This window comes from Daucus carota, chromosome 4 (assembly GCF_001625215.2).
Source record: "Daucus carota subsp. sativus chromosome 4, DH1 v3.0, whole genome shotgun sequence".
In the NCBI taxonomy this organism is placed as follows: domain Eukaryota; kingdom Viridiplantae; phylum Streptophyta; class Magnoliopsida; order Apiales; family Apiaceae; genus Daucus; species Daucus carota.
Genome location: NC_030384.2, coordinates 49821792 through 49842260, shown reverse-complemented (window position 1 = coordinate 49842260; position 20469 = coordinate 49821792). Strand labels below are relative to the sequence as shown.

The following is a 20469-nucleotide window of genomic DNA, read 5'->3' as shown; positions in this document are numbered from 1 at the left end:
TATTAAATAAGAAAAGAATTGTATCATCTTTGGAATTCGATAAGAAAAGAGTTGTATTACTTTTAGAATTCTTGAACCTGATTTTTTGAATTATAACTATATTTTCTCTCCGAAATTTAAGAAAAATTAGAAGACTGAATCGAACAATTCTAGAGACGTCCGCATCCTCCTTTATATATATATATTGATCATATTATCAAAAGAAAATATTATCAAATAAATTAATTCTAAATTCTTATGTACATTCAAAAGTGGAACAAGGCCGTTCAGCAAAATACGGACTCATTTTAAAAAATTTATTGTTCAGCAATTTTTCGTTGAAAATATATTATCAATTATCAATTATTAATATAGTATTTTTTTAATTTTATGACACTTAAGTGCCTAAGCTGCTGCTTAATTGCAAGTTGATATATACTAATTTCAAAGATAATTACAAAAACTGCGACCAAAAAGGTTGGATTAGTTGGCACTTCACTTCAATTTAGGGAAGTCAACTGATGTTTTTAACATAAGTCAACATCCAGGCAATTCCTTGTATGCAAGTTTTGTTTTTATGTTTTTTTAAAGACCTAATAGTCCAAGTATAACAACAAAATTTAACGTGTAAACAAATTCAACGATTGTTTAAAAAATTGCAACCAAACGATGAAGAACTAATTAATTGCAGTATAAGGATATTCCTGTTTCTCATGATAATATTCTTAATTTTTGTCATAGCAATGGAGGTAGTAGTTTTCAACATCTTGTGATTCGAGTGTGTATATAATTATAGGGACACGATTTTTGTTTATGAATTAAGAAAGAACGATTATTTTTGTTTCAAGTAAAAAATTCACTGATTAAAACTCGCTAATTTACATATGAGATATCACTTATCAGTTCATGGTTGACAATGGATCCTGTTAAACCTGCATATATTTTCCGATCCGATCTCATATTTTTTACTACAGAATACAGATCTAAATTTATCGTATTATTGTAGATTCTAAGATCCAATAACGTAGTTCATTCATTATAGAGAGATTGAATATAAGATCATCCGAAAATCTCGGCAACTATCACCCAATAATTCACCATCCTGAAGGATCATTTCATTTTTTTTTAGTAATATAGTTTTACAATTTTTTTGGATATAAATATTAAAAAGTGTTTCATATTCATTATGTTACAAAAAATAATTTACTTTAGAGAAAAGTAGAATTTCATATACTTTTCTTCATAGATAAGTCCTTATTCCTGAAAAATAAGTTTAGCAGAACATTTCCAATATCCAATCTCAGACACAAGCGAACATGACCAAGTACACAATGTTAATCTTTTCTAGCCCACCAGGGCTAAAAAGTAACAAATCCTAACAAAATTTCTTTCGGCCACTTGAAAAAATTAGTTTCACCGCTCGAACTAGTAAATTATTTCGCACAGCTTCAATCAGCTGTGCAGTATCTCATCATTTGTATACTAATATTATCACAACATGTGCTGAATGCATTCAGCAGTTTTCGTTCGATGCTACTATTGTAGAGAAGACAGAGCTTGTGAAACATTTCGAGAGATCCTGTCATGTATTGGTTCCTGCACAAGCAAACTAATGTTGGACCCTGGATGTAAAAAATAAAGTGAGGCCTGGAATATGATTTACCTTAATCATGGGTATCTGGAATTTCGATTTTGTTATCGTCTCAAACAAGAAAATGTATCTGCAATAAGGAATAATATATGTAATGAGCGAGAGATATTTTTCCTTTCTCTATATATATAACTGAATTAACATGCCCCGATCTACAGAGTGCATTAATGTGCTGAAGGTATAAAGAAACTAAAGACACATACCGCCAAGCCAATTCAGTAACAAGTTCTTCTGGTGCAGCAGGAAGAACCTGGATATAATTTCAACAACAACAACAAAAAACTTATTAACCTAATACTGTTATGCACAAGGTATAAAAGTTCAATGTCAAACTTACCTCGTCCTCATAGGGATTGCAATTATCCTTGAACCACAACCTCAGAAATTCCTGATACAATTCAGTATTCAGTATTTTAACATGTTATAAAAGGAGCAGAACAGCCACAAGGTCCACACAGATAATATATTAAAAAGGTAATGCAAGATTTGACACAGACATTAGACAGAAACGAAAAGCATTGCATTGCATACAGTTAATAACATTTCTAGTGTAAAACCAAATCAACAGAAACAGGAAAGAGACCTTGTCAACATTTTCAGGTTCAAGGCCATTTTTGAAGCGTTCCTCATAAGAATGAGCAATCCAATATCTGCTTGAGTCAGGAGTATGAACCTGATATAGAACATGAAATATATACTTAGCATTAAACTTGTGTATCTATATCTATATGCTCTGTATAATGAGCATAGGGAGAGGGATATAAACCAGGACAGCTAAAACAAGAGAGTGGCCAAACCTCATCAATCAGCATAACTGTACCATCCCTACTCTTTCCAAACTCATATTTCGTGTCTACCAGAATGAGACCATGTTCTGATGCTACACGCTGCAGCAGGTAACAATGATAATGAAGGTGACGGAAGTATGACTATTGTGCTTTTGACTCCACAAACACATGCTAATTTTTCAGCGGATTTGAACAGTTGAGGGGGAGGGAAAATCGAGAAAGTGTTACAAATAGTAAAATCTCAAACTGAAAAAGTTTAGCTAGGCTACCAACAAAATGAAAGTATGTCCAAAAATTACAAAAACTCTGGCACAATTGCATGTTTAACAGAACAATGGACGTGTTAAGGAGTGCCCATAACATATTCAATATACATATTTTTCAGCTGGACAATCCATCTATGTACATGCAACCTCATGCATCTGATCAGCACATCTGGCCCAGCATTTGGAAACCACATACAGCAGAAGAATAGTCTTGCTTGCTTCCTTAGTAGTGCAATGCACAATGAGGCCTTTAACACGTTATAGTATGGTCTCTATTTGTTGGCTGCATGAGCAATGCATTGGTTGCTGTTTTAGCTTGACTTAAATCTCTTGTTTTTTGTTTTGCACTTCCTATTATATCATAGGCTCTTAATTATGTGTACGCTTATATACATCGGTGTGTATTGGATAAGGAAATCTGTTTCCAAAGTTTCTTGAATTAGTGAGAATCCCTGGACAGAAACTAACTCCTCTCTTCTATCCCCCAGGCCAATTATAGGCTTTTCAGCTCACATTTACAATGTTTTAAGAGCATCTTCATTGGGGTTAATTAAAATGGTTGGCTAAAATAATTGAAAACACTGATTATGTGAAATTCATTGAACCTATAAGACATTGTGCTTCAATTTACTGGCTATATTGATTAGCTATATTTCAAAGATAGTATGTTATTAATATTTTAAGTTGTTATAAATAGAATATATCACTTGAACATGGTAACAAATGATGTGGAATCTTCTTACAGGTCCCTGGAGGTTCTACAAATATGGCCAACACCAGGAGCTTGGCTAAAATTTTAGACAAGGGGTATGCATGTTGGAGTTGATTTTTTTTACACAATCTCTATAATTTTTTATTTATAGTATGTATTAATTATTTTTAGCTAAGGATTCTATGCAGTTGGGGATTCTCTGTTAAACCCTTAGCTAAAAGTAATTAATACATACTATAAATAAAAATTAAAGAGATCATGTAAAAAAAGTTCAACTCCAATGGGACATTGTTGTTGTCTATAATTTTAGGCAACCTCCTCATGGCTATATTTGGCCAACCTCCATAGACCTGTAGCAAGATTCCACATCATTTATTGTCATATTAAAACAATATCTTCTATTTATAACAACTTGATACAATAATAACATACCATTTGTTAAATATAGCTACTGCCATCGGAGCAAAATGTCTTACATGTTAGCAAATTTTACAGAACGTCTTACAAATTCAATATAGCCAACCATTTTTAGCCAATACTGTTGGAGATGCTCTAAGGATTGTATATTTATTTAACTCTTAAAGCATCTTACAAGAGCTTTTCTTTTTGGTAAGGGGTGTGCGCCTGTATATTTTACTTCAAAAATAACAGGGTATTATATATATTTACTCTACAAAACAAATCTAATCTAGAGCATTTATTAATTATTCAGTACATTCCCTTCATCTATATCAAAAGAAAAAATAATGATTTTATATAAAACGAGTAAGAATCTTCATATAATTGTTTGACTGCCTGATATATGTATTATTAAGTAAAATAAATATATTTTCTTATAACATCTGATCTCGATATTTCTAAATAATTCAAGTGCCAACACCTGTAAAGAGGAAAAAAGAAGACATGGCTCTACTTTTGTTTAGCCGTCGGCCGGTTGCCGTTTTTGGATAGTCTTCTAAACAGGCATGAAGTAAAATTTAAGAGCATAGGTAATTTGACCCCACTTGTATTTTTAATCTGTGTTATACATGTTGTATAAAATTTTAAACTTTCAGATTCAAATATAAATGAGCTAAAGCCACTCAACCAAATTACTTATGACCAAGTTGCTTCTATTAGTAAAGCCTATAATTCTAAGTTCAAACGCTCCTAAACAGTGACTGTGCAACACACATTGAAAACAGGGTCTGCCATATTTGAAAAAATTGACTATCAAATTATCATATTAAGTTCCACGCCTTTGTTATTAGGAATCAGACGGTAGTTGCACAGACAAACATAGCAAAAAAAAACAAAAAGAAGACTACTAACCTGTCCATATTCAAATAAGCTTAGTGCTTTTGTACTTGCTTCATCGTATTCATCTTGAGTCATCAGCCCCCTTTTCACTATCTAAAATAAAGCTCATCAGTTCTTTGCAGCAAAGTAAAAAAGAAAAAAGTTAAATTAATAAACATGTGCTGATCTGCATATCCCAAATCATAACAGAATTTGCATTCATATTAGCCTTTTGACTAGTTGGTGGTGTATTCTTTTACATAAGTACGTCAAACACAACATATTAAGATCTAAAGAAGACCAAAGATATCACCATAAAAAAACTCGCATTTGGAACTCTAAATGCACTTAAAATTCCAAATATGTAGAGCACAAGTGGTCCTAAGGGACTGGTCCTTCTAGCACTTTAGCAATTAAGTGGATACCTCTTTGAGCACTAAATTACCTGCTTCATATAAACTAAAGCTCTTAATGGTCCACCCCATCACCATTTAGTATATTGATTTTTGCATATCAGGTACGAACACATGCATACAACACGCATAAAAAAATTATATAATTTCTTGAACAAAAATTTGCTTTTTTTCGTTTGTTTTCTTACCTAAAATTCTAATACCAAGTGCAATATGTATTTCTTATTATTAGCAGAGACATAAAGAGTGAAGAATATATAATTAACATTAACTAGTAGAAACTAAAAAGATATAGAAATAAAATATCGCAAAGTGTTACAAAATAAGACCTCATCTGGAGTTACGGGCACATCATGATCTGCAGCCTTAGTTGTCGGAGTAAGTATGTTTGCTGGTAATCTTTGGCTTTTTACCAAGTCTGTTATACATATTAATGTATACCATTAAACTTTAAAACAATAGTTCTGGATCCTATTATAAGTTAATAAGCAAAACTAGACACTGAGTATGAAGCGTACCATCTGGTAGTATATTTCCACAGTAATTCCTCACGCCGTTTTTGTATACCGTCCATAAGGATGTATCAGTACTTCCAGTCACATAACCTCTTACTACACATTATCAGCAATTTATTGACTAATGTAAGAACTAATAACTGTTGACAACTTAATGAACCATACAAGAAGAACTCACACTTTAGTGAAATTACACCCAAAAAAAAAAAAAATAGATGTTAACACATTGATAATCAAATGCATATGACAAATACTTATGTGACTGCTTCAGGTATAGTAACAAGATCAATGATATAAACTTATCAGCGTAAATAGATAACTAATGAGTATCTCATGTCATTATGGATTCACTACAGCAGCAAGTTGCTCAATCGAATTCATCATAGCTTTCCATTATACAGAAGCTTTGCCAGCTAATCTCACAAACATGTAGAAATATGCTTATCTAATTTTATTTCGGCAACATGGAATCTTGTGTTTATAACAATTATATTTTGCTAGTAATAGGGGTTCTCTTTCAGCAGACGAAGAAGCAATGGAGAAGGTACCTAAATTCATAAGCAGGAGAGTAGAGGCAACCTTTTCCAGTTCAATGAGACCACTACTTCAACTTTACTGTATACTCTCAATGGTGTGGGAAGCTTTTCTATTGCTGTTAGTTTATAAATGCAGCACTCGAGAAGTTTTCAAAGGGATGAAATACAAGAGGCTGAAGGTCATAAGCTAGTGGTTCTATAATGGATGGATAAGGCTTTCGAAAGTTATGAAGGAGATGAGGAGCTGCCTATCATCACTGACATGGGCACATGGCTATTGTAAAATTGGTACAACAAGACTACCTTCGGCAAGGATAGATACACTACAGAGAAACTCGCTAAAGCCCAATATGTTATAAACAACTCTGTAGTAGACTATAAAAAACCCTGTAATTATAATTGTGTAACTGAATCTTGAGCAACTGTATTCTCATGCTCCCCTTCAGCAGTTCAGCTAACTGATATCAGCCGGGGCCAAACGTTTTGCAAGCCATTACTTATGGTTGGATACTCGGAATAGACGGCATTAGCATTAGCTACAAGATAAAAACAGTGTAACTTCACTGAAATGTGTTCATCAGCTAACACATACAATCCTGTGCTTTTAAAAAACGCAGAATTATAAAATGTTACTCATAATGTTTATAAACAAAGCAAAACAATTGCACTTAAACGCTCAGGAGCAAACTACATTGCAATAATTATTGACAATATTGTGCCACTATATATTTACATAATTACATGAAACCTAGAAGCCATAAACTGATTATTTTTTTTCACATCTAAGAGTTGCTAAATGATGATCATCAAAAAATTGAAAAATCACTCAAAACGGATATCAGAGCTACAAACTGAAGGTACACAGCAGCTTGCAAGCACAGATTCATCTATGTTAAGTAACACACAAAAAATAAGATATTAATATAAAGTACTCACCAACAAACTCAACAGGAAAAACTGAACATTTTTTTGCAATTGAGACATTCTTATCTGGGGATGATACTATTGCATTCGGAGTTATGTGTTCAGTTTGGCCGAACCACCATAAACTTGCTTCATTGAGTACCTGATTTATCAGGTGTTTATTCACAAATGATTTCAAACACCATACAAATAAATTAGGTATATCAATAATTGCATTACCTGGCCTTTGAAGGGAATTGAAGCAAGAACTCTATCAAAGGCACTTTGGCGATCTGTTGTGACCAAAACAAGATAATCCCCCGCATCATAAATATCTCGAACCTACAAGATCAATCAGGGTCAGCTTCTTCTTTTTCTTCATCTTAGGCGTCGAGCTTAATTACATCCAGAAAGAAATGCAGCTTGTCATTCTAACTTGGCTTCTAATATTCTACTAGCACCACTGTCTACTTTCAAATATCTCTGGAAGTCCTAATTTGTATTATTTTTGTCATTTTATCCCTTCCCAAAGTTACACTTTATATTTAACACGTCAAACAGAATTTATCTTAACAATCCTCCTGCCTATTAATGGAGCTACTCTCATGTTTAATGTGGGAAAATAAATCTGATTATAACATTTTTTTTTTGCCAGATGATTATAACATATTAAATCCATTACAAACTCGTTTGTGTGTGTATAAAATGTATAAGAACCAAGATTAGTTCTTCTTCTAGTAAAATTCGGCTTAATTAGATACCTAACACCAAAGTTATGTTCGTTAATGGGATTAACAATCCCCTATTATTCACAATTCCCAGCCACTCCTAAAAGTATAATCCTTATTATATAATGTAAATTTATACAAGAAATTGAGCACTGTCATCTAGTCTTATCAAATAAACGCAATGTTAAGCCAAAATTCACATACAGGTTACAATCAGAACTGCAGCTACAATCAAACTTCATCGAACAATCGCAACACAAGCAGCATAAACATACACATCATCATCTCATCACAACACAATTCAAATTCAATCAAACACATTGCACACAAATTCATTGAAACAAACATATACCTTGCCTCGAGTTTTCGACTTAAGAGAAGGAACAGACAAGTGGAGATTAGTTTCCGACAAGCAATTATCCAGACCAACAGACTTAATAGCTTCCATCACTTGTTCTCTCCTCTGTTTGTTGCTCGAAGATTCGAGACACACTTTCTGATTCTGGTTGGACATTGTTGATGCGGAGATTCTTGTGAGATTTTTCGATTTGAGGGCTGTTGGTTTTAAGGTTGAGAGATTTGATTGGGGGAAGGATGAGAGAGTGTTAGGGTTTAAGGTTTTCGAGGGGTTTAAGGTTGTGGAGAAAGGCGTGGTTGGAGTTGCCATTGAGTTTGTGTTCTGTCTTGGTGTGTTGGCTGACTTCTTACGCGAGGGTTAAGGCGTTAGCCGTTATATATGCCATACAGAAGATTAACGAGCCGTTATATATGCCATACAGAAGATTAACGTATTTATTTATTTTTTGTCAGGAACGTATTTATTATTTATTGTATGTATAAAAACAAATCATTAGCATTTTTCCATATACCGAGATTTATTTAGAAATGTAAAAATTCAGATTGAAAAATAATTGTTCGTGCAGCGAGAATGGGATCGAGATGATCAAAGTATAGTCGAGCCAATATCATCCTGCATCGGTTAAAAGCATTTATAAACACAAACAAATAATTAATATATATCAGTTTATTAGCATTTTTGGACCAAAATATGGTGGGTTATAGATCGAAAATTTATATAATTTTACATACTCAAAATAATAAAATTTTGTTTATTATAATAATATTTGTTGTATATTTTATCAGTCTCGCTCATTTTTATATAATTCTACAGTGATATGTATTTTAAGATTTTCATAAAATATTATTTTGTAAATTATTTTAAAGATGGTTTATTTACAAATAGATTTTAAATTATCAGATTATCATTAAAATTTTAATTTTAAAATAATAACAAAATTAAATTTTGTAAAAAAAATAAATACATATCAAGGCGAGTGTCCCAAGCTTATATAACTGTTTAGGATACAGGGAATATGCTCTCGGGAAAAAAATAAGGACACAGCGGGTATACAGCAACCTCACAAATAAAGAGAAAATGGTATTTAATTTTAAATTATTCTGCAAATATAATCGGTTCGTTAAGAATGTAATCTAAGACAAGTATTTGTATAATGCTCGCTTATGTAACACACTTCTAAAATTGATGATCAATTTTCGTTTTATAATTGTGAAAATGGAAACGGATACTAATTAATAATCTATCGATTTTGGATTTATTGAAAATTTTTAATCAAAACAAAATAAAATCGATAAATTAAGAATTAATCCAACATTTATTGAAGATTTTTCGACAAATCAAGAATGTATTTTTTGAAGGGAAGGATATAATTCAATAAATAACAGTCATACGACATCTGCATGGATAATCGAGTCGAATAAATATAAAATAAATTAACACGTTTGTCTTCATACCAAGATGAGATAAATAAGCGATGTTAAAATTGACGATTATATATTTATAGATTCTTACCCACTGTTTACGCTATCAACCGCAAAGAAAGGCTTTTATCGATAAATTCGAACAAACTCGGAGAGAAAATCACACACTCTCACCATCACCAGGTAGAAATCAAACTATAATAATAACAAATGAGGAGAATTCCAACTGAAAACTAAAAAGATTAGATCTGCACCACAAAACTACACCATGAGATAATCGAGCCATTCACAAATTCAAAATGCCCTCCAGAAGCAAACAAAAATGAGAATCGAAAGTTTCGGTGATATAAATCTAAGAAAACTTGGCCCAAAGAAGGAGATTTATTAAGAAAATCAATTAAACAATCAGAAAAACCACATAACATGTAATTAAACACAATGATTTTGGATTTTTCATCGGAAAAACTGGCGGAAGCCCCGTCAGAAGGAGGAGGCTGCGAGAGAGAGAAAAAAGACCGAGAGTTTTTGGAAAAATGTATAAACCAAGAATGTTTAAAACATCGATTATCATTTTCAATACAAACTATTTTGTATCACTTGTCAAAACAAATCATTCTTGTCATATTAAAATACTCAAATTATCTATGGGAAACGTTGGTATCATTTAGAATTTGTCAAAATAAATCATTCTCAATTCAATTTTAATACGATGCACTAGCATATCAAATCCACTTAGCACGCACAGATAGATAAATCTAGATAGACATCACAAAAAATTATATAAATAGACGTGTATCGTGGAAAAATTCAAAAAGTCTGTAGCTATGTGACACAGACACGCGAGTATCTGCAATATTATATTTTCGCTTTTTCTGTAACACAAAAAATATGTGATAATTTCCGCCTACGGTACACATTTGATCAGTACCCTCTTGAGCACGTTTTATTAAACTTGTGTTGAAATTTGCTTCAAAATATTACAGAGTTGACTTTCGATGGCTCGAACTCGAACGTGAAGCATTCAATCTAGTAGGGTATATCGTATGAAATGATTGAATATGTACTACATTCTAGGTGAGATCACAACGCCTACAGAAAGATATATAAATAAGTCATAACATGATGCTGATCAAACATTCAAAAATACAGATACGATGAGTAGTCAAGTTGTGATCCAAGAGAAGAGAAAACTTAAGTTGTTGTGTCTTCATGGATACAGAACAAGTGGTCTCATACTCGAAACTCAGCTTCAAAAATGGCCTCAGTTTGTTCTTGATCAACTTGATCTGGTTTTCCCAGATGCGCCTTTTAGGTCTACTGGAAGATCGCAGGTTGAGGGGTTCTTTGATCCTCCTTATTACGAGTGGTTCCAATCTTCGAACCAGGTCAGACTATTGTATTCGAAATAGTATACAGTAAAACCTCTGTCGGGATTACTGCCAACTACTTTTTAGTTAAGTGGAAGATTTTGATCGGTAGAGATTTTTGTATATACAAGCAATGAGTCCATAAAAATCCGTCATCTAACTAAAAAGTGGTTGTTAGTGACTTAGTGTGTCCATAGCTACACACTAGAAAATCTGATAAATTTATATTATTATAAGGAGGTTATTTGTATATGGAGTATTATAATACCGAGGTTCTAGTGTGTATGATTCTGAGTCCATTTTTGTCGAGAAATTATGGAAGTGGTCTAATTTTTTTTGTGTGTGTTTAAATTTGCAGGAATTTACAGAGTACATTGATTTTGATAAGCCTATGGAGTATGTTGAAGAGTGTATAACTAAGCATGGACCTATTGATGGTCTTCTTGGATTTTCGCAGGTACATTTAACGTTTATACGATCACGAAACTTGATTTTCTTTTCGGTTCGATGTACATGAACATCTGTATATACTTGTTTGATGTTCATTAAGGGATCCATGTTGGCAGCTGCATTGGCTGGACTGCAGGCCAAGGTGTGCGATATGTTTGCCTCGTCCATGTTTTTGTTAATTAATTTGACACTAAATAAGTGTGAAGATTAGTTATGGTTTTCGAAATTGTTTGTAGGGTTTGGCTCTAACTAAAGTGCCAACTCTGAAGTTCTTGATCATAATTAGTGGTGCTAGATTACTGAATGAATCTTGGGCTGAGAAGGCATTCTCAAACGCAATCTGTTGCCCGTCTCTGCATTTCTTAGGTACATCTTCTTGTTGCAACCAATCAACCATGAATATTAGCATGTCACCAAATTTAATGTTCAATGGGGGAAGTGCTAGATTTTTTAGCCACCATTGTTGATGCCTGTACATCAAGAGGCCACAGTTTCTGGTCACACACACACAGAACCTCGAAAAAGTCAATGAGCCTGTTTGCTTGGGCTTAAAGTCCGGATTTTAAGCCATTTTCAACTTTTAACTGAAAAATGTTCTTTTTGGGTGATACTATCTTCTCAAGCCTCCACTATTCGAGCCAAAATTGTTCATGTTTTCCGTAAGTGTTAATCATTCATAATGATAGAAGAGTGTCTAAAATTCTCTCAGAATATATTATTTTATTTTATTTTTTTTATTATTTTTTTTTATTATTTTTTTTTTTTGCTAAATATTCTCTCAGAATATATGATTGTTATTATTTGAAACTAGCTGTTCTTTGGTGCAAAAATCGCACTTAACTTTTTAAATTTACTGATAATTGATTTAAGAAGTCTCTGTTTTGGCCAGGCGAGACGGATTTCCTGAAACCATACGGGACCGTACTCCTGGAATCATTCGTGGATCCTGTAGTGATTCATCATGGTGAGGGGCACACTATACCAAGACTAGGTAAGTTTTCAAATAATGTGTTGTCTGAACTGTCAAGGCTGAACTCTAAAGTGCAGTTTGAATCACGGAATTTCAACCCAGTTGCAGAGAATGAGATTTTAGTACATTTTTTTTTATTGAAATCTCATTCCCGTTTCCTGGTTGGAATTCCATGATCCAAACGACTCCGTCTTTCTTAATACTATTTTTTTTGTCAAGAGTTCAAATTTATTAGTATAATGAAATGGTTTATTCTTGTTTCAGATGAAAAGGGTTCGGAGTTGGTGCTGAGCTTCCTGGAAAAGATACAGAAGGAAGTTGACAACCAGGATGAACAACAAAGAAGTTTTAGAAGAAGCTCGTTATGAAATTGAAAATTGTAAATACGTAGTTAAGTTTGATATTAAAGTTTTTTTTCAGTTAAATGAATATATATTTTTTCAGAATTAGAAAGTTGAGAGAAAATGATGCTTTTAAAAATAATGAGTTATAAATTATAATTTTATAAATTGTCGTTTTTGAATGAAAGCGGTGAGTGAGATAAAAATTATCTCAAATTAGAAATGTAATGCAGCAAAAATTCTTGAGTTGCAAACACCGAACACCTGGGACATGTAGCATTTTAACAGGCAAAATAAAGGAGAGTCTGCCCTGTATAGCATTTTTGACGTGAGTGTACTCTGTTTTAGCAGAAGCTTGTAGAGACGAAAAATTCATCGAAATTTATGCCGACAAGTCTGTAGAATGAGTAGTGAAGGTTTGATTGAAGGAACCAGAAAACCCAGGTTGTTGTGTCTGCATGGGTTCAGAACAAGTGGTCGTATACTCGAAACTCAGCTTCAGAAATGGCCTCAGTTTGTTCTTGATAAACTCGATTTGTTTTTTCCAGATGCCCCTTATCCAGCTGTTGGTAAATCTCATGTTGATGGATTGTTTGATCCTCCTTATTATGAGTGGCTCAGCTCTAAAAAGGTCAAGCTCATTATTCTGGTGTTTGCGTAAGAGAGAGATGAGGGATAGGGGGAGGGAGCGAGAGAGAGATGGGGGGGGGGGGGGGGGGGGGGGGCGAGCGAGAGGGATGGAGGGAGGGGGGGCGGGGGGGGGGGGGGGGGGGGGGGAGTTTGTTTTGATTTTCTTTCAAGAATGAAAGTAACCTTTTTATATATGTTTAAATTTGCAGGAAGTTGATTCAAACAAGAAACATATGCAGGAATTTGTGTATACTAAATTTGATGAGACTATTAAGTATATTGAGGATAGTATGATTAAGCACAGACCTATCGATGGTCTTCTTGGTTTTTCGCAGGTACATGACACAATTTTTTCATTTTACAGACCTAATTTTCTTGTTCAAACTTGCGTATGTCCATATTTGTTTGTGATTGAAACATATGTGTAATGCTTGCCTTGTACTAAGGGCTCAGTTTTATCAGCTGCATTGGTGGGATTACAGGCCAAGGTATGCTATATGTTTTTGTATTAAATGTCCTTTTTCCGAAGCTTATTGATGGTAAAAATTAGCTGCTACGGTGTTTGGAAATGTTTGCAGGGATTGGCTCTTACTAAAGTACCAAAATTGAAGTTCTTAATCATAATCAGTGGCGCTAAACTGAGGAACGAAGCTTGGGTTGACAAGGCATTCTCAGACATTATTCGTTGCCCGTCTCTGCATTTTTTGGGTACATTTGGTTTCAGTTCCATTCTGTGGTCTGTATACACTACAGTTTATCTTACGGATAATTTTATAAATTTAGTTTAGTTTAATTTTACAGGCGAGTTGGATTATCTAAAATCACAGGGGACTGAACTCCTAGAGTCGTTTGTTGATCCTGTAGTGATTCATCATCGCGAGGGGCACACTGTGCCAAGCCTGGGTAATTTTTTTCAAATAATGGCATCTGATCTCTGAATAGGTTTAAGTCTCTTTTAAAAAATTGCCTGTCAAGTAAAAGATTATTGTTATAACCAAATGGTTGTTTCTTATTCCAGATGAAAAGGGTCTAAAGTTGATGCTGAGCTTTCTCCTAAAGATGCAAAATGAAGTCGCCAACCAAGAAAAGCAACAAAAATGTTCTAGAAGAAGCTCTTTGTGATGTAAGCTCAATTAGAACGCCTTTTGAACCATCTTCGGTGAATATCTTAAATTCTAGTATATATTGTTTCGTTTTATCTAGAGTTGGATGCAAAGATCAGACGCTACCATTATCGCGCTGGAGACACCAGGCACACATTATTTCATTTCTGCTGAACCTGGCCACTGTACTAATGGCATGAAATTTGCTACTGATGACTCTGTCGAGGGGGAGACAGTCACCACAACTCCGTCATGTAAATTGTAATGACTGTCCTCTTGGCACCACCAGATGTAAATTGTGTGCTAGCTGTTGCAGTTTTGCTACTAGCAATTCTGTTGCTTTAATTTGAAGGTGTTTTTTTTTCTCCAGGTTCTGCAACAGTTTATTCTGTAGCAAAGAGACACCTTTTTGTATTGGGGCCTGTTCCCTGACCATTGGTTGTCAGGGAACATTTACCCGTCCCGGCCGTTGGATGGACGATCCAACGGCTGGGACAAAAGGAAAACTTTTTAAGTATCCGCAGTAAATAACCGCGGACACTAGGTCTTTCCGCGTGTTTCTCCCACAGACACACATGGCTATCCGCTGTTATTAACCGCGGACAACACAGACTATCAAAACCCTAGCTGTCTATTTCTAAAAAAAATATGAAATTATACTCTCTTTTTTAAATTTATGGATTTAGATGATTATTATGATTAAACTAATTTTGTTTTGAATAAATAACAATTAACTTTATTTTATATTATATGTTTAGAATTCTTTGTTTATATATTTTTAATAGTTAGTAGATTATTATTAAAATTATCATTATTACCATGCAGCTAGAAAGCAAGAAGGATCGAGAAAATACAAAAATATTTAGCATAAACGTCTAAAAACATACATTGTCTAAGTAGCATTTTATATTTTTGTTAAATAAATTAAATGTAAATATATTTTATATAACACAAAAAATAAATAATACTTATAATATATAATATGTGACAAGAATAAAAATTATATATTAACTATTCAAAAAAAATTAGTCAATCAATAAAAAAAACTTAAAAAATAACAATTAAATTTATAATAAAATACTAAGATTAGAATGTATAGATAATAATGATAATTTTAATAATAATCTACTAACTATTAAAAATATATAAACAAAGAATTCAAAACATATAATATAAAATAAAGTTAATTGTTATTTATTCAAAACAAAATTAGTTTAATCATAATAATCATCTAAATCCATAAATTTAAAAAAAAGAGTATAATTTCATTTTTTTTTGAGAAGGAGAGACCTAAGGTTTGACGGTATACATATGTCTGGGTTGTCCGCGGTTAATAACAGCGGATAGCCATGTGTGTCCGCGGGAGAAACACGCGGAAAGACCTAGTGTCCGCGGTTATTTACCGCGGATACTTAAAAAGTTTTCCTTTTGTCCCAGCCGTTGGATCATCCATCCAACGGCTGGGACACAGTGTGTTAGGTAAATGTTCCCTGACAACCAATGGTCAGGGAACAGGACCCGTATTGTATTTAGTAAGAGCAAGTCCAACAATGTCCTAAATTGATGTCCCAAATTAAAATATAAGGCAATTGGATGAAATGTGTGCTCCAACAATGTCCTAGTGGTGCCTTAAACCACTAGGACATCCAACAAGTGCCTCATTTTTGGGGCACTTCTAAGCATGTCCTAAACTAATTTTCTCATTAAAATATTAACTTCCTACCATTTCAATGCATCTCTCTCCTCTTACTTTTTCACTTCCCTCCAATTCTAATTCAAATAAATTATTAGTTTAATAATAAGGGCACACATATAAGGCATGTTGTTGGAGTTCATGTATCAAAAAAATGTCCTAAATTGCTAGGACACTATTTTTTATTATATTTATAGGGCACTTGCTAGGACACTGTTGGACTTGCTCTAACGCAATAGTATAAATATAAATTATCACTAACCTTGCTTTGTGTCCAATGTCCCATAGATCGAAAATGCTCGAAATTCAAGTCAAAAAAAAAAAAACTCCAAATTCTTTCATGTTTTAACAAGCTGGAGCCTGCCTGGTAGAAGAATCGTAAATTATCAATAAGCAAAATTATATAACTTGAAACAATATACGTAATTTAATTAAATATACATTAGGTTTTGGGCCTTAGTTATATTTTTAATTATAATGTTATTACCTTTTTTGTCACAATAATATTATTACTTTTAAATATACCAAGAATCAAATCAGGAACCCCAGACCATAAATTCCCATTACTCAATGTTCAAATAGTTTATTTAATATTTTTATACTCGATACAACTATTACTCTTATGCTCCCTCCATTTTATATGAATTCATTTGACTAACATGGATGTGTTCAAAAAAAATATTAATAAAATTTGAGGATATTTAACTCAGATTTTGAAAAATGTATCAAAATTTTCGAATATTGCATTAAAATTCTAAATTATACTACGGAAACGGTGATATTCAATTGTGATTTTATGTTATACTCTAAAATCAGATAGCATTCTATTGAGATTATTCAAAATATATTAAATTTTGATTACATTTAAATGTTGATGGATTTTTTTGGATGATAGATTTTGTAAAATTATTTGATGTATTTTAAAAATATTTAAAGTTCCATCAAAATCAATAAAATCTTGAAATATTATGTTTAACTTTAAAAAAAAATTCATAAAATCAGAATCAGAATCACATATAAACAATTAAAATTTTCATAAAAACACGAAAACGTGTCTCTGGAGTCTGGACAACGATCTTTATTTCTGAAAATGATAAATTCCCTAAAATTTCTCCCCACAAGAGCGTGTAAATTCACAGCCTTCAAGAAATACTGCAATACAATGAGTTGTCAAGCTGTGATCGAAGAGACAAGAAAACCCAAGTTGTTGTGCCTACATGGGTTCAGAACCAGTGGTCATATACTCAAAACCCAGCTTCAAAAATGGCCTCAATCCGTTCTTGATAGGCTTGATATGGTTTTCCCAGATGCCCCTTTTCCATCTATTGGTAAATCTCAAGTTGAAGGGTTCTTTGATCCTCCTTATTATGAGTGGTTCAACTCTAACAAGGTCAAGCTCTTCATTCTAGTGTTTGTGTGACTCTGTGGGGGGGAGAGTAGGGAGAGAGAGGAGAGAGAGGGGAAAGAGAGGGGGGGGGGGGAGAGAGAGAGAGAGGAGATGGGGGAGGGAGAGAAGAGAGGGAGGGGGGAGAGAGAGAGTATTTATTTGACAATTCAGGTTTCTTAATGAAATGAGGCTAACCCTTTTTATATATGTTTAAATTTGCAGGAATATGTTTATACTAATTTTGATAAGTCTATTGAGTATATTGAAGAGTGTATGATTAAGCACGGGCCTGTTGATGGTCTTCTTGGTTTTTCGCAGGTACTTCTTAACTTCTTGTTTTTACGGAACTTGATTTTCTTTCTCAAATTTGTGTACGTTAAAGTTTGTTTGTGACTGGAATATATGAGTGATGCTTGACTTTTATCAACTATTAAGGGATCCATATTATCGGCTGCACTAGCTGGATTACAAGCCAAGGTATGCGATGTTTTTTAATGATGTCCATTTTTTGTTTATCTATGTTCAACACGAATTTATGGTGGAAATTAATCATGGTGTCTGAAATTGTTTGTAGGGATTGGCTCTTACAAAAGTACCAAAATTGAAGTTCGTTATTATTATTAGTGGCGCAAAATTGAGGAATGAAGCTTGGGCTGAGAAAGCATTCTCAAACAAGATAACTTGCCCCTCTCTGCATTTTTTAGGTATATCTTTGGTTGCGATATGATATTTTGGTCTATATCCACGAACATAATTTATCTAATGGAAAATTTTATTAAATTGATGCATTCTAAATATGGATATTGTAAATTTAATGCAACCTAATTGAGGATACATAATTTTTGTAAAAGGTTGATCTGTCGATGTAGAATAATTTAAGTAAGTGTATTCTTTTGGGTGAATGTGAAAGACACCAGCTATGGCACCACCTGTCACAAGCTTAGCCTATAAGCCGTGTATAAAGCAAATTTCGAGAACAACATGGGACTAGCAGCTCCACTCCCCATCAGTGTTGTGGATTATTAGCAGTCATATAATCGTCTAGCACTTCATTCTTCTAATTTGATGTTTAAGCAACGAGCATTTCAAATTGAGTCGGTCCTTGTGGCGCTCAAGCAGAGCAGTAAGTGGGGGCAAGCGTAGAATTTTTTTATTTTTTATTTTTTTTGTCAGGGCAAGCGTAGAATTTAAAATAGTGTTTTATCTGCAAAATTTTAATTTGAGAACATTAAATACATATTTGTATTTTAATATGTTCTGGATAAGGGTATATTAACAGTATCCTGAGATTAAACCTGCCATGGCAGAGTAGTTCTATATTTGATTATCTCTTTTCAAATTAAGTGCTGGTTGTTGAAGTATTGACCTTAAAAGAGTCAAGTTCTAGCAGTAATCCTGATACGTATACACCTGTGACTTAGAATAACATTTTTTAAATCCACGTTCTAGTCTAGCTTCCATTAAAGTCTATATACAAATTATGTATATAGACCAGTGTTTGAAGTGACACTAGTTATACGAAAAATAAATATTTTTTAAGCCTAAATTTATTAGTGTTTACTAGTAATTCAAAATCCAGTACATCTATAGACATAAATTTACTCCAGAAATCTTCCTAGGCCTCCATTGTTTGACCTAATATTGCCCATATATGTGTAAATCGTCATGTAACTTGATCAGGCATAATCATCAAAGCGTGTCTAACATTCTCTTCGAAAATATGGCTGTATATTGTTACGAATTAGCTCTTTTTGGGTGCAACAGTCTCACTTTTGTTTTTAACTTCATTGATGCTTGACTAAAAAAGTCTCGTTGTTTTTCAGGCGAGTTGGATTTTCTTAAATCAAGCGGGGCTTTACTCTTAGAATCATTTGTAGATCCTGTAGTAATTCATCATCGTGAAGCGCACACCATACCAAGACTAGGTAAGTTTTGAAAATATTTTCTGTCTGAACTCAAGAGATTTAAGTCTTTCTCAAAAAAAAAAAATACTTTTAGGAGTATATCATTATTTTAATTTATAATCAAATTGTAATGTCTTATTTCAGATGAAAAGGGATTAGAGTTGATGCTGAGTTTTCTTGAAAAGATACAGAACGAAGTTACCAACCAGGGAATACAACAAAATAGCTTCAGAGGAAGCTCCTTATGATATGGAAAGATGTAGACATGTAGTTGAGCTTAATTCAGAAGCTTGTGTACTATCTTATATATAAGTAGCTAGTTAGCTGCTTTTTACACCATCTTCTTTGGATATCTGACAGGCTTTTATATATTACAAGAATGACAAAAAATGCATTCAGGGTTAGGGGCCTGTATTCTTATAGATGTTCTTTCTTAATATTTAATAAAACATAGATACAGATTTTATATCTGGTATCTATATTGTGTATATGTTTCTTGTATAATTCAACTAGATAAGTTAAATATTATATTAAATAAGTCTATATTCTTTTTGCGTATAATTTGTTTTCTTACCAGGGATGCAATAGTTAACTAGAGACCAAACTCAACCATCAAAACGCAGTGGCACAGATCTTCTGAGAAATCAACATCAGCTAACCAGATGCATACATATATTATCATATAATTTCTCATGTAAGGGTGTTTCACATCACATCCCATCAATTATCAAGGGATCTCCTTAATGGACTATGTTATAAGCTGCATTGGCCTGATTGCAAGCCAAGGAATGGTATACATTTTTCCATTTATTCTTTTTCTTTAATTGTAAATTTGTAATTATAAGACAATTAATGATGGGAACTAGTTATGATGTTTATTGTGTGCAGGGCATGGCTCCATCAAGAGTACCAAAAATAAAGTTTCTGATCATACTTGAACTTAATTCGCTGCCCGTCTCTGCACTATTCAGGTAAATCTTTGGTTTTGGTTTAGTTTGTCTGTCTTTATGCACTGGTGTAGTTTAGATGATGAGGCAAAAATGTTTCTGCTTAATTAGATGGCTGTTGAAGGAACA

At 33.2% G+C, this 20469-nt stretch overlaps 4 protein-coding genes across 4 annotated transcripts; 3 read left to right on the top strand and 1 right to left on the bottom strand.

The window, feature by feature from the left end:
- Positions 1–1198: 1198 nt before the first annotated feature.
- LOC108217541 (phosphoribosylaminoimidazole-succinocarboxamide synthase, chloroplastic) lies at positions 1199–8506 on the bottom strand. Its single transcript, XM_064091944.1, has 12 exons — positions 8122–8506; positions 7282–7383; positions 7075–7204; positions 5606–5698; positions 5417–5505; positions 4708–4788; positions 2428–2517; positions 2214–2303; positions 1968–2018; positions 1834–1880; positions 1643–1700; positions 1199–1575 (listed from the first exon to the last, which is right to left on the bottom strand). Exons 1-12 carry the CDS (start codon positions 8434–8436, stop codon positions 1516–1518), a joined length of 1206 nt encoding a protein of 401 aa, XP_063948014.1. The 5' UTR covers positions 8437–8506; the 3' UTR covers positions 1199–1515.
- A 1971-nt stretch (positions 8507–10477) lies between these two features.
- Positions 10478–12781, top strand: LOC108217684 (uncharacterized). Its single transcript, XM_064091255.1, has 7 exons — positions 10478–10622; positions 10698–10933; positions 11274–11372; positions 11466–11507; positions 11602–11731; positions 12255–12356; positions 12600–12781. Exons 1-7 carry the CDS (start codon positions 10607–10609, stop codon positions 12701–12703), a joined length of 729 nt encoding a protein of 242 aa, XP_063947325.1. The 5' UTR covers positions 10478–10606; the 3' UTR covers positions 12704–12781.
- Positions 12782–12886: 105 nt separating this feature from the next.
- On the top strand, positions 12887–14778 carry LOC108217683 (uncharacterized). The gene is made up of 7 exons (XM_017390561.2): positions 12887–13307; positions 13516–13641; positions 13753–13794; positions 13885–14014; positions 14108–14209; positions 14325–14429; positions 14510–14778. The coding sequence occupies exons 1-6, from the start codon at positions 13080–13082 to the stop codon at positions 14426–14428; spliced, it is 732 nt and encodes a 243-aa protein (XP_017246050.1). The 5' UTR covers positions 12887–13079; the 3' UTR covers position 14429; positions 14510–14778.
- Positions 14779–17153: 2375 nt separating this feature from the next.
- LOC108216312 (uncharacterized) lies at positions 17154–19883 on the top strand. The gene is made up of 6 exons (XM_017389044.2): positions 17154–17492; positions 17712–17807; positions 17925–17966; positions 18064–18193; positions 19313–19414; positions 19538–19883. Exons 1-6 carry the CDS (start codon positions 17193–17195, stop codon positions 19639–19641), a joined length of 774 nt encoding a protein of 257 aa, XP_017244533.1. The 5' UTR covers positions 17154–17192; the 3' UTR covers positions 19642–19883.
- Positions 19884–20469: the final 586 nt, after the last annotated feature.

What these genes read in the sequence shown, in the direction of transcription:
- LOC108217541 (XM_064091944.1), bottom strand. Translation starts at nt 8,436, where the DNA reads ATGGCAACTCCAACCACGCCTTTCTCCACAACCTTAAACCCCTCGAAA. An exon ending in CAATTCCCTTCAAAGGCCAG is followed by an intron (nt 7,205 to 7,281) that starts GTAATGCAATTA and finishes CTGATAAATCAG; the next exon opens with GTACTCAATGAAGCAAGTTT. An exon ending in GCTTATTTGAATATGGACAG is followed by an intron (nt 2,518 to 4,707) that starts GTTAGTAGTCTT and finishes TACCTGCTGCAG; the next exon opens with CGTGTAGCATCAGAACATGG.
- LOC108217684 (XM_064091255.1), top strand. An exon ending in GGTTCCAATCTTCGAACCAG is followed by an intron (nt 10,934 to 11,273) that starts GTCAGACTATTG and finishes TTAAATTTGCAG; the next exon opens with GAATTTACAGAGTACATTGA. An exon ending in GTCTTCTTGGATTTTCGCAG is followed by an intron (nt 11,373 to 11,465) that starts GTACATTTAACG and finishes ATGTTCATTAAG; the next exon opens with GGATCCATGTTGGCAGCTGC.
- LOC108217683 (XM_017390561.2), top strand. Translation starts at nt 13,080, where the DNA reads ATGAGTAGTGAAGGTTTGATTGAAGGAACCAGAAAACCCAGGTTGTTG. An exon ending in TGGTGGGATTACAGGCCAAG is followed by an intron (nt 13,795 to 13,884) that starts GTATGCTATATG and finishes AAATGTTTGCAG; the next exon opens with GGATTGGCTCTTACTAAAGT. An exon ending in CCCGTCTCTGCATTTTTTGG is followed by an intron (nt 14,015 to 14,107) that starts GTACATTTGGTT and finishes TTAATTTTACAG; the next exon opens with GCGAGTTGGATTATCTAAAA.
- LOC108216312 (XM_017389044.2), top strand. Translation starts at nt 17,193, where the DNA reads ATGATAAATTCCCTAAAATTTCTCCCCACAAGAGCGTGTAAATTCACA. An exon ending in TAGCTGGATTACAAGCCAAG is followed by an intron (nt 17,967 to 18,063) that starts GTATGCGATGTT and finishes AATTGTTTGTAG; the next exon opens with GGATTGGCTCTTACAAAAGT. An exon ending in CCCCTCTCTGCATTTTTTAG is followed by an intron (nt 18,194 to 19,312) that starts GTATATCTTTGG and finishes GTTGTTTTTCAG; the next exon opens with GCGAGTTGGATTTTCTTAAA.